Here is a 16,562-nt window from a genome sequence, read left to right as displayed (position 1 = left end):
GCAGTGATGTTGTATGCACAGGGACTGCACATCTCATTCAAACACAGCTTTTGCATTAAACCATAGAATCTCTTGGCTTGCTCAGTGACAATACAAATACTTTCACAAACCTCACAATTAAATCAGTGACCCCTTTGCGTTCGGTTCCCATGCAGATGGAGTTGGTCGATGGAAAATAGGCAATCATGGCACGAGCTGTCTGTGGGCAGCACAGCCATTGCCCACAGTGTCTGTGCTCACCCTGGGAGCAGAGGCTCTGAATGGGTCAGTGAGAGGTGTCTGCAGCCTCATCCTTGCCACGTGCACTCTTTTGTCTCAGAATTCCCCACTGCATTTGCTGTTTGGTGCTGTTTCACCTCAGTGTAGAGGTCCACAGTTACATGTTGTCTCCTGCTGAGCATTGTTATGGTGTTGGGTGGAATGTAGTCTGAGTGGATTATAGGGGTATTGCTGCCATAGGAGTAACGCTTGTACGGTTTATTAGCCAGGTACATTTTGGGATTTAGCTGACAAATAGGATAGGGGAAAAAAATGCACACTGAGCAAAGAAGAGCTTGGATAGACAGCACAGAATGAGAGAAATGGGAAGGTCTGGGCAGGAAACTGTGACTTAAGTTGATAGCTGATGTTACACCTCCAAATCCAACTCCACAGAACCACGAAGGCTTGAAAAGCCCACTAAGGTCCAACCATCAGCCCATCCCCACCGTGCCCACTGCCCGCGTCCCTCAGTGCCACATCTCCGCAATTCCTGGACACCTCCAGGCACAGTGACTCCACCACCGCCCTGGGCAGCCCGTGCCACTGCATCACCACTCCTTTTGGGAAGGAACTGTTCCTAAAATCCAACCTGAACCTCCCTTGGTGGCCCTGAAGCCATTCCCTCTTGTCCTATCAGCTTGACGTGCTGGAGGGAACATATTGAACGTGCTGTTGCTCAGAAAGTTTGTTGTGCCTGTAAACATAAAGCCATGTTATGTGTGGAATACACACACACACACATATATATATACACACACAGATAGGTACAGGGATTTACTGTGCAGGCACTCCATCCGTAAACCGGCAGGATTTGAACCTACGCCTGGCGTGCTGTGGAGGGTGTTCATGAGCGTCGAGTTGAGAACAGCCATTCCTTCAGCTCCTCGGGAGCTCTGCCTGCTGCCGTGGGTCGGCACCTCGGGGACCGCCGGGCGGTGACAGCGGTGACGGCGGTATCCGCCCCCGGCCGGGGCCCCGCGTCCGCCCTGTGCCGCAGCGCAGCGCCACCTGGCGGTGTGTCCGGGGAGGCTCGGGAGGCGCCGGAGGGGCGGAAATCCCCGTGCGCTGCACCGCGCTCTGGGCTGCTCCTCGTGTCAGGGATGGGTAACAGCACAGCCGTGCGATGTGGCACAGCCGCCTCCTTCCTTTCTTAGAATCATAGGAGCATAAAGGTTGGAAAAGACCTCCAAGGTCATTTAGTCCAACCGTTCACCTGCCGCCAATGTTGCCCCAAACCACGTCCCGCGTTCTTGGCTCCTCCTGACGATGCTCGGTCTGTAAGCTCCAGACTAAAGCAACCCACCGTGTCCACGCAAAGCCTGGGCTGTGAATCTGATCAGCCCCAGCTGAGGAGAAGGGGATGGGGAACAGCCCCAGACCTGCAGGAAGGCTGAGGTAAGGGCCAAGTGGCAAACTGAGTTCATGATTAGTTGAAAGATGCTTTCCCATCAGCTTATTATTATTATTATTATTATTTTAAAGCAGTTTGCATTGCCTATTTACTTAGCCTGAATAGAGTTAGGTTGAATGGAGTTAAGTAAGCAGTGTGTTACTGCACAGTTCTTAGCCCTTGTTTATACAGAAAGCAGAGTGAAGCTATCGGTGTCTAAAGGGGAAAGCACACGCCAGATCTCTGCTTGCTTTGGGCACTGAAGCAGGAATAACTATTTGATTTTAACATCTTTAAGTTTATATACTGGAATTGGTGCCGGGATACCACGGATCACTGAGCATGTTTCTCCTGTATTCCTCAATATTGTCATGTATTCCTTACAGTCATCTTAAGAAATGTTAATAGATAGAAAATGTTGCATCGTGTGTATGACATGTCACAATAAAATATAATCTGGAAGGAATATCTGTCTATCTAAATATCTATTTTTTAATAACTCACTCTCATCGCAGCACAGAAGAAGCTTTCCTACTTTGCATCTGTGGAAGAAAGACCAACAAAGGTCCGACCTTGGTGAAACCAAAGCAGCTGTAGAGTATCATAGAATCATAGAATGGCCTGGGTTGAAAAGGACCACAGTGATCATCAAGTTTCAACCCCCCTGCTATTTGCAGGGTCACCAACCACCACACCAGGCTGCCCAGAGCCACATCCAGCCTGGCCTTGAATGCCTCCAGGGATGGGGCATCCATAACCTCCTTGGGCAACCTGTTCCAGTGAATGTCATGGAATGGGCTGTGCTGGGAGACGGTGGAGTCTTCTTCCCTGGAGGTGCTCAAGAAACATGGAGATGTGGCACTGAGGGACGTGGTTTAGTGGTATGGTGGTTGATGTTTGGGCTTCATGATCTTAGCGATCATTTTCAACGTTAATGATTTTATGATTCTGTGATCACCTCCCAGCACTACATGCCTGTCCCTGAGGAGCCAATCCCAGATGTTTCCTACAAGTCAGTGCTGCAGCTTCCAGCACAGCTTCCTCAACACTGGGGATTGCACCTGAGGCACCTGTGCTTCCTAGTACAGAAAGCTGTGATGCTTTGCCTGCATTCCTTATTTAGGGGGCCATTTGGCTTAAATTCAGATGTTTTGACACTAGATCTGATTTCAGTCTTGAGCACAAGCCTAACTTCTACATCAGTTTTAGAAACAGGGTGTCAGTTCCTAAAGAGCCCTAAAAAACCTTTTCCTGGGTCTGAATTTAAAGCATTCCACTAAGGGAGAATTCTTCCCAGCAGGTCAGTCCTGCTAAAGGACCTGCACTACTGAGACCAGCACAGCAAAATACAGCCATTGCAAAATTGTCTTCAGCTTTCAGCTACTGTATGCCCTCTTCCTAGCATGTGGTATATAACAAGGATCCCTAACTAGGTTGGATAAGCTGTGTTTCTTACAGGAAGCCCAAATGCACTGTCACTAGGGAAGGATACAACACACAATACAGCTCATTGTGCATTTACACAATAATCAGGAGGTTTTTTTTTACTCAGAGGGTGGTGGGGCACTGGAGTAGGCAGCCCAGAGAAACTGTGGATGCCCCATCCCTGGAGATGTTCAAGGCTGGGTTGGATGGGCCATGGGCAGCCTGAGCTGGTGGGTGCCAATGAGCCCACAGCAGGGGATTAGAACTAGGAGATCTTTAAGGTCCCCTCCAACCTAAGCTATTCTGTGACACTCTGAACCTATAGTTACTTGACACAGAGCTATGCATGTGAGAGTGCACCCGGATGACCAACCAAAGCGTACTCCAACTTATGCTATAACAGAAGGCTGATTTCTACATCTTGGCCATATGACACAGCCTTGTCAACAGCTGGTGTAGTGATCCAGCAATATCAGAACATTTCAGGCTTACCTGACCAAGCAGGCTGTGAATGCACATGCCAGTGCTGGCACCGGTCACGGGGCAGAAGAGCAGAGAGGGTGAAAGGTGCCTTGCAGTGGCTGCTCTGACCATTAAGCCACACCCTGAGCTAATTAACTGCATACTCAGTTCCAAAGACCTATTCCTGCCCTTCTACAACGCAGCCATTTCAAACCACGCTTTTCTTCCCAAGTTATTTGGCAAGTGTTTTCCTCCTGGCTTTAAATAAAGTTATCTAGTAACTCCCTCAAATGTGTTTACTTTTATTATGCTTTACTTTTGGAGATTTTTTTTCTTTTCCTACGAAGCCAGGAAGGGTAAGAGCTAAAAAAGCAGAGATTTGAAGAAGATGTTTAAGTCAGAAACAGCCTTTAGGGGAGATTTGGTGTAACAGCAGAATCTAGAAATAAAGACTAGAATGCAGATGGAATTTCCTTGGTGTTTAAACTTTCGTGCTTTAGTAGAAAAACAGCCTGCTTGAGGCAGGCCCAGAATTTTTGAGAAGCTGATGGAAGTAATGGAGCATGACATCCACAGCTGGGACAAGGAGTCCATTGGAAGAAGCAAGCACAGCATCTTTAAGAGGTTGCCAAAACCTGCAGAAGGCTGACATGGACAGTTTCCTCTGAAATGCAGCTACAGGCAAGGGGAAGGCTGGAGGGCTGTTGAAGTCGCGAGGATAAGAGCCTTCTGAACTGGTATGAGAAATGGCTGAGTACTAATATTGATAATCATGGGTGTAATATCAAGGATCTGCATGATCAAGAGCTTGGAGTAGGTATACAGACTATGGAATGTACAGTCAGCTTACTTCATTAGGATGTCTACATTACACCTTAAAACTAAAAACATTTCACATGGAATGGGTTTAATGGGAAGAGAGCTAAAATCGACCAGCTAAATTTACTCTTTATATTATAAACAGGTACAGCTCCAAGGAAATCAAACATTGCTTTAGAAGGAAATAGAGAGGTCACTCAGCACATCCCAGCTTCGGGGCAGTGACTGAACCACAGAGGTCCCACCACCTCTTCCAAAAGCAAGGAGTGGCAGAAACCAGGGCTAGAAAATTCTTTTCCATTCCAGCACTTGATACAGGAATCAGAATTTGACTATTTTTAATACTGTCACTCAACCCTGTATTGGACGTGCATCAAGCAGACTTAGGCAAGAAACAGTGGATGTGTGTACTTGGGATCTATGTCATAGCTTTAAAAAACACCTAAGAAGATGTGCTATTAGAGACGCTGTTGGAATAGAAAACTGAGGCATTCATAGAGCTGCCAGTATCAGCAAAAGCCTTGCCCCAGCTGCTGAGTGCACCTACTGACTTTGGATCAGGCTCTAGATGGAAATTTCATCAGTTGCAAGAGCCACAAGCCTGCCAGACCTCATCAAAAAGTGACAACTGCAAACGAACTTTTACTGATGATCCTTTAGTTAGTTAAAAAAACAATTCCCCCTCAATCCACTTAGGTGATTTAAAACCTATATAGTGGGTAAACCCATAGAGCTTTAGGTTGAAGACAGTGAAGTACTTCTAAGTATAACATGCCAGAAAATATGAAGAGATCCTGACAGCTTGCCAAGTCCTCTGGCTAACAGACAGCTGAGAGCTGGTGAGCAGGACCCAAGCTCTCCTTCCCTAAAACTCAGCAAGGGGCTGAACTCCATCTTCCACCAGGATCTCTCTGGTTCATTCAGCGTTACAGTATCCAGCAAAATGAAACAGTTCCAGAAGAATGAGCTGGAAGAAAAAACAGGCCCTATAACATTAAAAGAAGCCAAACACTGTAGAAGTTTCCTGGGGTTTCAGGGCAGCTGCGTTCTCACACTAAAGTAGGCAGAGGAGGCTGGAGCTGCACTGTGAAGTGCTTTAGGGACACTGTTCTCTCACAGCACAAAGCAGTTCCTCGCCCTTCCACCAAACTCTCATGAAGTTACACACGGTAGGAATGCATTTGCCACCTCTGCTTTCCACTCAGCACCTGATCTGTCTTCCACAACTGAGTGCAATCACATTAGCAACTAACACCTTAGCCACGCTTCTTTCCAAACGCAGCTTAGCTCTTCAGCACAATGGATACTACCTTCCCCATTTCCAATTAACAAAAAAAGAAAGTGGCTTCTCCATTGGAACCCCTGTGATTTTACAGTGATTTTTACAAACTTCACATGCTGTAAAAGTTGCTTTTACATCAAGGCTCAAGTCAGACTACAAGCCCAACTTCTGAACCATACAGATGTCACTGATCTTCAAGGTTGTTTCTCTGTTCATTAGGCAAAAGACAGTCAGAAGGCTCTGACACTTAAGCAGGAGTTTCACCAATCACCAAAAGCTGGGAGAAAAGATCAGCCTGTGAAAAAAGCACACACAGACTGCACTGTGGTAGGAGAAGCATTACCAGAAGGAAGAGAGAAGAAGAAATTACAGTCACATACAGTGCAGTTCGTTAGGAACTGCCTGAGCAATCTCACTACTGAATTCAGATGTAAGGAAACTGGAAGAGATGTAGAGGACTCCAAATAAAAGCTCTGAAAGCCCCAGTAGAGGAGGACAGAAGAGACAAAAGCCACAAAAAGCTCAGCTTGTAATTCTGTTTGCATCTGCTTCCATAGCACACTTGGCTTGGTAGACTGTTAGGTCCCTGTTAGGTCCTTCCCCTACTGTTAATAGACCTGACATATAAACATCTGTAGAATAATTAAAGACACCAATCAGTATCAACATTAATTACAGAAATGGCTCCAACCAAGAATACCTGTAAAAACAAGTTTCACAGCAATATGGTTAAAGGGTAATAAAATATGGCAACTCAGATTTTTGGCAAACATTTTATAATTTTTATATAAAAGTTTCAGTAAGAAACCAAACAGAATATCTGATGGAAACATCTGCCTTACAACAAGTTCAAAAACAAACAAAAAACAAACAAAGAAAACCAAACCATCCCACAAAAGAGAGGGGGGAAAAAATAAAAAAGGAGAATTCCAACCCCCCAGAACCCTTTGTAATTATAAACCAGAATATGAACAGAACACTTAAAATAATCTCAGATTGTTTGGCAACTCATCACATCATTACAAGAGACACATTTGATCATAAGAAAAGTTGGAACTTTATATACAACTTCACTTGAACATTTGCTCTTACCAGAGTTAATATACATTAAAAAAAGATTCTGGCAATAATACCAGGTTCATTTTTTAATACCTGCGTATAAAATGTAACATAAAATGCTGAAGCTCTATAGTTAAGAGAAGTGATGTTTCATTTCAATGGGTCCCTCTTTGTTGAAAAAGACAACTACTGAAAGAATGGGTGTTTAGTTGCAAAATAAAGTTGCTCCACTTCAGAATAGAGTTGGCTGGCTGCAAATAAACCTCATCTAACGTTGTTTATTTCTCCAGGTTGGTAGTAAGACCACAAATGAAAAACAGAATCTATTAAGCTCAGACTTTGTCTCAAGTGTGAAGAGAAAGGAGCCCAGTTGCTTTCACTATGCTAACCTACTGCAATGCATGCGAAAAAAAATGTTTTATCAACTGAGTGTATTTTAGAGAACTTCAGATTTTAGACAGCTCTGGGGGAGTGAAGTTTCCTATCGACGTCTGCATAGAATGTAAAATATATAATTAAAAAAAGCCTACAGTATATACTAAAGTTTACAGACCAATGCTTTCCATATAATAAATAAGATGTCCGTTGTTGATTAGATTCATACACAGAGTAAAATACAACCTATTTTTACAAGTTTATGTACAAAGTGTATTAGTAGGCCAGGGGTGTCTCAGGAGTTGGAAGCATCTGCATTAGCATGTCACATTGGGTATCCCCAACTTTCCAAGTCAGTGATAAAATATATAACTGCTTTGTTTTTCATTCAGATACAAAGTAAACTTATTTTTCCTTCTGAAATAAATGTACATAATATTCTGTATAAACAATAGTTTATAAAGCTGTTTAAAATGTAACTTAAAAGTACTGCATCGATTAACTTAGAGCTCTGAAAGAAGCACGTGCAAATCCCTTTGCTTTAAAAAAAATAGAAGCACAGATATTTTTTTCCTCCTTTTGACTCCTCCACAAACAGTACCAGCTGGTAGAGATTATCGCTTTGCTTTCTTCACTGGTGTCTCTTCTGTTTTTTGCTGGCCTTTTCTCCGTACTGCTGTTGGGCTGCCTTCTCTTTTACGCTTCGTAGACTGCACCTTTTGCCTAAAAAAAAAGAAAGAAAGAAATACAGTTATTCATTATTTTAACAATGGTAGCAGCTGGAAAACAAGAAGCGTGGTCAGGCACAATCCTGTTTAGATGATGAATTTAAGTGTTCGTCTCTAATGAATTACAAGGATATATTATTTAAAAGCTTACTGTTAAACCTTCACAGAGCTGCACAGACCCTAGGGAGACCTTACACACTCCCATCATGTCTTAGTGAGGGTACTGCATACTAGTTCTGTATGTTGAAGAGTGCTTCAAATGTAGAATATGGGGCCGGAGCACTCCTCCCTCCTCTCTTCTAGAATGACTTGTGGATCAGAACAGCGTAGTTTACTATATTCTATCTGCTACCCCCTCACACGAAGACAGAAAAAGAGCAAAAGCAGCTTAAGACTTGCATACACAAGAGGGAATAAAGGGCAGAAATCATGTGCCCTTACCTCCAATTAAGCATCTATATAAGCCCACTGTCTTTCAGGTGCACAGCTTCAACTCTTGCCCATTTACAGCCATGCTAAATAATTAACATCAGGTGAACTGTGGCAGCTGATCAATGAATTATGCACATCTGCCACTGTTCCCCACATTCAGTTTGAAAACACTGTTGTGTTTCATAATGGAGACAACAAATAGCAACTGAGCATCGCACTCGTTGATCCCTTGGGATTTTACACAGTGATGTCAACTTTAACAGTTAATAAGTGTACCAAGGAAGGAAGGGAAATGGAAGTATGATGATGTAAGGACTCAAAAGTTTCTCCTTTCTTATCACCTGATCTTAGAAATATCTTCAAGCATTAGAATCATGACGTATTATGTTGCTTTAGCCTGGACTAAGGGTGCTCTTTCCACCCCCTACTTTCAGGAAAGAACCACAGCTTCAGTTAAAATACTGCTTAACAGCATTTTCAGAAAAGAAACTAAGAACTTCCCAAGGACACACACACACAGTCTAGTCTTGCAAATGTTGAAGAAAGGAAGAAAAAACGTAAACAGGAGAAAATCCTTTGAAAGCTTTTAAATAATACAAAAGAACAGAACAAAGCAAGACTGATGTTCAGATTTTGAACTAGTATTTTACATATAAATGTAGTTGCTTCCAAAACAAATAATAAAAGTGGCTTTAACTTTCATACTTACTGTGTTGATGGAGAAGATTTGTTAATCTTTGTATCACTTGGAGATCTCTTTTTCGCTGATAGTTTCTGTTGTTTTCTGGGAGAAACTGAACTCGGACTGCTGCCTTTAGAAGTTGCACGAGTGGTTGGCTTGCTGGACTGCATTCTGTAATAAAAAAAGAATGATGAATGTGTATATAACAAAATACTTTTCCAACTCACTTTCTTTTAGCATTCCAAGTGCAAAAACTAAGACTGAACAGTATTTGCAACATATAAATCAAAGTCGCCAAAAGAAATGGTGGAAAAATACCATTTACACGCTTTTAGACAAAATGACAAGCAGAGCTGTGCACCTCCACAGCAAATGTAAAATCCAAATTGGCTACTTTATTGACAATATTTAAAGGAACGGCAAAAAAATCTTAGTTCAAGATCTGCAATAGCTCTGCTACATAAATGCCCATGTTTAAAAAAAAGCCAAAAGAACATAACAACTAAAGAGGAAGGGAAAACAAGTTGTAGAATAATCTGGTTATCCAGTATAAAGAACTCACATTACAGCTTCAGTATTCATCAGTTCAAAAATACGAAGAAGTGATTACTGGCAATGAACTTCATAGTTCACAAGCCAGACTGCTGAATTATCAAGTTTTCTGACCTAAGTAAAGCTGAAAACAGGTATTTCCTTCCATTAAACTATTCCCAAATGCTACTTATAAAATGCAGCAGATTTGTGGCACTTTCAGGCAGAGATGTTTTGTTTTGCTGCAGACAAAATTAGCACTGGAAATCTGAGAAACAAGACCAACAAGAACATCTGTAAATACAAAGTAGATGTTTCCAAAAGCAATAGGAATGAACACACTAATGTCTTACCTTATACTGGAATTTTAGAGTTAATGGTTAGTCAAAAGGACTTGTTTACCACAACAGAACTGTTCACAAAGTGGTAAACTTCCAAAGGTTTTGTCACAAGGATGACCTCTGCTATACTTTCTTAGCCAGCCTTTTTGCACGCAAACTACAGACAAGGAATGGCTCCTTGGAAGCAGGTCTCTTGGTATCTTTTGCACTAATCTTTTGCAGTTTGATTTTTCCTGAGCCTGCAGTTCACTAAAATATAAATGAAATCCTACAGTACTGCAATATTCATGTATTTAACTGGGCTAATATTAGGAAAAAGAAACTGACATTGAAAATTACATTTTTGCCTTGCTTCAACTCCAAATGCCAAGTGGTGAATTGCAGTCAAATCCCTTTTTACCTGTAAGTTAAGTATGCTCAGACCCATTTTCTGAGACATCACTGGGATGCAAGATTACCAACAGGATCAGTTCTTACCTTCTGACATTTCAAGCCCATCTTTTGTTACCCTAACAGTTTCTCATCTAGCAATGTTGAACCAAGGCAAAACATTGCCTCTTCTGCCTTGCTATTCATAATTAGAATAATAGCTATCTCCTGTCATATAAAGGCAAAAACCTCCAGTTCTAATAAGACTTTCCATTCCTCATTATTGAAAGAAAAAAAAGTTTCATAATGCTAGAATTAGATCAAAGATTATATAGGAAGTTTCAATCATAACAAATTGCAAAGAAAACCTGAATCCACAACTGAGAATAACGTAGCAAAAAATACGTGCGCCTCTACATAGAGTTACCTTTGAGCCTCTAGTCTTGTGGCTGGTCTAGCTGTGGACTCATCCTCTTCCTCATTGTCTTCTTCCTCACCTTCCTCCTGCTCTCTTATCTCCTCTTCAGAAGATGTTAATTTCCGACGTTTTCTTTCTGGCTCCAGCATTTCTGTCCATGTAAAATTTTACACATGTGCTATAATTTTCCAAAAGCCCTCCAAAAGGATATGGACACTTAGTTTAGAAAAGGTATTCTATTCACAAATCCCATTTTAAGCAAGTAATTTTCCATTTCCTTTATGCTTCCAATGTTTTTAATTCGCACTTGTTTGACTTAATCTTGTTAACACATTTGCAACAGTTTACTTATGCAGCTCATAGCCAGAATTCATAGAAAATTCATGAGGCTTTATGGAAGCATCTGGGATGTAGCAATTTTGACATGAGATTACAGCAATTTACACATATTTACATAATATTTACACTAGCTGTAACTCAATGATTTTTCCTCAAGAAAGGAGAAATTGAATAAAGCTTATCTTATTGCTATCAGTACACAGAAAGGCACAGTAATATCTTTTCATTCTGTTAGGAATAGCACGGTTTCTTCTTTTTACCAGTTTCCTCTGCCTGAACCAGAGAACGCCTGGGTTTTCTTCCCCTTTTACGCACAGTCATCTCTGCTTTCCCAGCTTCTTCTTCCTGAAGAAATGAAATGGAAGCAAGCAAGACAAGACAGTTTTAATAGAAGACAGACATTTTTCATTACGTACTGCATGTAGACTTACAAATTAAATTGCCCGCACTTACATTTGCTGTTTCTTTCTTATTAGATATGTCTGTACCTAGAAAAGAAAAAAGAAAACTGAATCCTGAACTTCAAATCTTTTACTAATCAGTTTTAAAAGGAATTCTTTCAAACATTGTCAACTTTGCATAAACATCACAGAAAGTCAGAAAACATCTACAGTTCCTAAACTAGAATTTGCCTTTGTTGCATTTTGTTATATACAGACTGACAACAGTGATTTATTTATTTTTTTTAAAGTAGTGAAGCTTTTACATGCTTGATGCTATATTAACTGCTTTGTTGCACATACTTTTTTGTTGTTGTTGTTTGTTTGTTTTATTAACGTGGAAAAGCAAAAGTTACATATCTATTTTATTTACTGTCAACCAACAGCAGAATGAAGAAGGATTTAGCTTGGAAGGTCTCTCCAGAGGTCATCTAGACCAGTCTTGCTCAATGCACAGCTAAACTCAAAATGTGACCTTACTGCTCAAGATCTTGTTCAATGCAGTTCTGAGAGTCTTTTAAACCAGAAATTAGAAAGCTCCTTTGGGCAATCTGTTCTAATGCTTAACTACATCTACAGTGAAGCACCAAGATAGCTGTAGCTCAGCAAGGGAGCAAAACCTGACTAATACCTGGCATACAGATAAGTTAACTTCCTCTGTTGAAGAAGCCTGGTTTTTCAATCCATTGCTTCTTACAGACTGGTTTGTGCACATTGAAATAAATTTATGAACTCTATGAAGCATGTCGCCCCAACTTAGCCTCTCTCTATGATAGATGGTTACCATTTCTACCCCAATTCTATGGAAAGAAAGATGATTTTATGAAGTTTGAGGTTTGTCAAATAGTTATCTGCAATACTGTAATGATAAAAATCCCCAGTCATTGAAGAAGAGAAGCATCCTAAACAACGTGAAGTTTTTATACCATCTTTTTAACACTTCTTTTATGCCATAAAATTGCTGTCTATTTTTGTTTCTGAAAACTAAAAATAAGGCCAAAAACTCTAAATCCATCGCTGCTTAGACCAGCAGAGCAAATAGAGAAGAATGTCAATTTAGTCTATCAAAAAAAGAGGTCTCAAAGCAGAGACATTCTTAAACTCATACGCACATTCTCTGAAGTTATGTTGTCAAAATCACAGGAAAAAGCTTTTACACAGAAACAAATAAAATTAAGCAGAAGCAGCACAATAAAATGAAGAACAGTACACTGTATTAAGTGTTTTACACAAAATAAGTCTAATTAACATATTAAAAAGAATTTAATTTTTTGATGTACTAAAGGCAGGTATTTAAAATTCTGGTAAGTGTTGGTGAATGTATAGCAAAATACTTTGAGATAAAAGACAAATTAACTACAAGCCACATCTTATTTAACAGACCCAATCTTCTCAAACATGTGAAAAGATTGTACTTTTGCCTCAAGTTGAGTATAAAAACAATTAGGAATAACAATAATAACAAAAGTCCTACTAACTTTTCAGCATCAATTAGTGCAAGAATAATTTTAGTTTCCAGCCTACTGTCAGTTGTTTCTACTTACACAGGAAGAGTTCTCCAGATAAGTCCTTTTCTACTACTGAGTAATTACACAAGAGAACTGTTAAGGTAGGATGCTGTCTCTAGAAACCAGTTGTTTCCAACTGCATGAGTTGCACTGACTGAAAACTCCGCTTCCCATTATGCATGAGACTTGTGCAGAACACTCTCAAGTTAAAAGGGCATGAATGTTTGTATTTGTTCATAAGCCATTTTTCAACTTCCTCTCAGCTTCCTGAGTGGATTTTAAAATACATTCATGAATGGCTTTTACTAAAAAGGCACCCAAATAGCTAGTGCAGTACAGATTGCCTACCTGTTGAAATTCACTACACTGCTTAAAATTCATCACGTTTTACCTCTTACAAATGACAGGTGTTTGAATGAGAAGAAGAAATACAAAAATCTCTTTTTGTTTGACTTCAGCTTGTAGCAATAAAAGTTTTTCCAATGGAAGATAAGTAATCATCTTATAAAGATTTTTCAGTAGTTGTGACAGGGGAAAGAAATATCCCCTCAAGCTGCCACTGACCTCTTGAATTCATATCCACAGATAATGTAATTAACTGAACATAATTAGATTTCTTTCTGATATGTATTTTAAAACACAATGTTTAAGAACTCATCTGATATTCTTGAATACCCCTTTGTATTTTTCTCATGGTTTGCTTACCTCTTTGAGGACTTTTCCCTCTACTTGCAGAGGTAGGAAGTTGCAGCTAGAAACAAAAAAGAAAGCAGACAAATCAGAAAAATCCAGGTTTGTATTACATAAACACAGAAACTTGTCTCCATTCATAGTACAATGTATCTGCAAACTCAGGAAAAAAAAAGAACATTCTAATCAACAGGCAGAAAGTTTGCACCCAGTTACCCTCCAAACAAATGAAATGACAGTAGTTTCAGTAATCTGACAGAGTAATTGACAATGGAAGCCATTACAATAACAGACACTAACTTAAAGGTAGTTTCAGTGAAATACATTTCTGAAAACTTCTCAGTGATACAAAAAACTCAGTGCAGTCACTTATGTAAGCACACAGATTTACAAATTATAGCCATAAGAGTTTTGCATTTATTCAGAACACAGAAAAAGCCAGGTACAACTACATGGTCTCTTACGATGACTGTTAATAAAATCTAATTGCTTTATTCACTGAACGACTACACTAAGATGCCTATGCCACCTCTGAAGTAGTAACACATTCTCAAAGCAGCCTGAGAAGACTGTCTTGCAAAGACAGCACGTAGCCTTACAGAACCATTTTCTCAGATGGAGGGTAAATACTGCTCCTCCTGAAGCTAGCCTGTAACTGACTGGTACAACTACCCATCATCAGCAGGAAGTATACGACCTTTAAAATGGTTAGCTAGAGCAAGACAATTCAGTTTCAGCACTGTGTAAAGGTATACAAATTCCAGAGGGGATTTTAAGTTACTTTTAATTCTTATTTGGAACAACAAAACAAACAAAGCTGAAACAATTACATTTCACTGAGGTAATATTGAAAGATACTGATTAGGAAAATTGAATTCAGACACAAAACTGTACCAGACCTGTAAAAGGGACAGGACCCTGAATGGGCTGCCTGAAACACTGCATGGACAGAATAAACAGGGGCAGAAGAATATCTGCTATTTATAGACTAGGTAAATTCCGAAGACTTTCGACAATCACACCAGCAGGTGCCTTAACAGGCAAGCAGGCAGAACACACAAGTTTCAATACAACTTTTTTTATTTAGTTTTTAATCACTACCTCTTTTTATGCAAGATTTTTTTGCTCAATCCATGCTTGATCACAGTGCTGTAATCCAACTGAACTTCAGAAGCACTTTCAGCAAAATACTTACTTAGCAGTGACTTATGGCTCACGGCTTAAGAAATCAAGATACTACTGAGTTTTAGAAGACTGAGTTGTTTTAGGAGTGCTTAACTTATTACCAGCGTATCTCTGTCTTCCAAGTTAACTGTACACAGTGTAATACAGTTAGTACAAGCTCATTTTAAAGAAGTTAAGAGCTACTATATGCTGTTATTATAACACGCTCAGTAAAGACAAGAGCCTTAAGTTTTCTACATTAAATCATCCTTGATTGTTAGGCCAAAATTATTCACAGCACAAACTAAAAGACACGTGCATGTGATCAGAAGTTCATCCTGCTTGCAAGTATACTGATAGACAGTGTAACTACACTGTACTAAGACTGATACTGTTATTTGCCATGTTCAGACTTAATAGTATATTTTGCTTGTAAACTCTGTTGTATCGGGATTTAGTTTTTATAATTTTTGTATGCTTAGTGTGAACTCAGTTATTAAGCTTGCTACAGAATGTTTCTGAAATATTGTTACCTGTTAGAACAGAATAATGGATCTCATGCTTAAATGCACCCAAACAAAATAAAGGCACTTACATTGCCAGTGCTCATATCAGCTTTTGACTCCCCACCTGAGGGAAGAAATATGAATTCAGAACTTGAATGTTGCTATTTTTACTCTTTCTCCACACAAGTATTTTGAATTACTTACCACCACCAGGCTGTACAGCTTCAACAGGATGTTTACGAGGCCTTCCTCTTTTCCGTTTTATTATCACAGGTTGATTATCCTATAAAAAGTAAAAGTATTTCAGTTACTACAACTAACACCCAGTAATGGGGCAATGTAACAAAGACTGTTGTCAACATAATGTTATGTGAGCAGAAATAGTGCTCATCTGTTATAACATAGGTGAGGCACGTTTTGTACAAATAGACATTGCTTTTCATAAAGTTCATTGACAAGGCTAAAAAGAAACAAGACAAATCCTGATTATGCAAAACTCTCAGTGGCTGTCCTCAGGCACAGTGCCTTTTGCACCCCTATCAACTGTATCACCTCATCTAAAAAAATGTTTCTAACCTTCTCCTGTATGTCTCACTGTGCTTTTTCAGCTTTAAAAGAACTCCCAATCTGATATTTTCTTCTAGATAGTATAGGCTACACCTTGTAACAGCTGAGGAGGTGCTATTTAACAGTCAGTATCCTAATTATCCCAATACACAGATTGGTGAAGCTCACTAGAGACATCAGGCCTTTAGTTTGAAGGAGGAGAAAAAAGAAAAAAGCTCCCTATTTGAAGCTGTTGGAAGTTGAAGGTATTAAGGACACCTACAAGTAATGAAGATGGTCTGAGCATCTCCAGTAAGAGAACCATTTCTCCTCTTCACATGTAAGTGAGTTAAGTGCCTCATTCAGAGTTTACAGAAATCTAGAGGTGTCCTGATCCCCCATTGGTGACTCAAGCATTGAGCCTACAAATGTAGCAATTTATTCTTCAACTTTTAAAAGGTCTTCTTTCATTTTCAATGCAGAGGCAAAACAAGAAAAAAGCAAACCACAAAACACAAGTCTTTATAACTGCGTCTACTTCTGGATTCAGACAGCAATTTTATCCTCTATGCTCAGACATACTTTTAAACAGCTACTGCAGAATATCACAAGTATAATAGAAGATAATAAAAAAAAAAAAGAGTTTAAAAGTTTTTGAATGGTGATATTTTTGTAAAGCCAGCTTGGATTTGAAGTGATACAACTGTCCACATGTCAATTATGAAGTTTCCAGGAAACACAATTTGTATACAATTCTATACAGTTATTTTATATACAATTTGTAAGCACCATTAA

The 16,562-nt window shown here is 39.7% G+C and overlaps 1 protein-coding gene across 3 annotated transcripts in view; it reads right to left on the bottom strand.

Annotated features, from left to right (window-relative positions):
• Positions 1 to 6,398: 6,398 nt before the first annotated feature.
• The window catches only part of BOD1L1 (biorientation of chromosomes in cell division 1 like 1), a 36,965-nt gene continuing 26,801 nt past the window's right edge, over positions 6,399 to 16,562 (bottom strand). The window contains exons 18-25 of one of the 3 annotated variants that reach the window (XM_420784.8): positions 15,426 to 15,504; positions 15,311 to 15,345; positions 13,567 to 13,612; positions 11,367 to 11,401; positions 11,174 to 11,258; positions 10,584 to 10,725; positions 8,943 to 9,086; positions 6,399 to 7,796 (exon numbers count right to left, since the gene is read on the bottom strand). In XM_420784.8, coding sequence (XP_420784.4) covers positions 7,688 to 7,796; positions 8,943 to 9,086; positions 10,584 to 10,725; positions 11,174 to 11,258; positions 11,367 to 11,401; positions 13,567 to 13,612; positions 15,311 to 15,345; positions 15,426 to 15,504 — 675 coding nt within the window. In that variant the 3' untranslated portion in view covers positions 6,399 to 7,687. Of the gene's footprint in view, positions 7,797 to 8,942; positions 9,087 to 10,583; positions 10,772 to 11,173; positions 11,259 to 11,366; positions 11,402 to 13,566; positions 13,613 to 15,310; positions 15,346 to 15,425; positions 15,505 to 16,562 lie in introns of those variants that run through there. The other 2 variants (XR_210638.5, XR_005859302.2) reach the window with 2 other exon arrangements.

The sequence above is a fragment of the Gallus gallus genome, chromosome 4, assembly GCF_016699485.2.
Source record: "Gallus gallus isolate bGalGal1 chromosome 4, bGalGal1.mat.broiler.GRCg7b, whole genome shotgun sequence".
In the NCBI taxonomy this organism is placed as follows: Eukaryota; Metazoa; Chordata; class Aves; order Galliformes; family Phasianidae; genus Gallus; species Gallus gallus.
The sequence above is the reverse complement of the archived record's forward strand: the minus strand, read 5'-3'. Positions and strand labels throughout refer to the sequence as shown.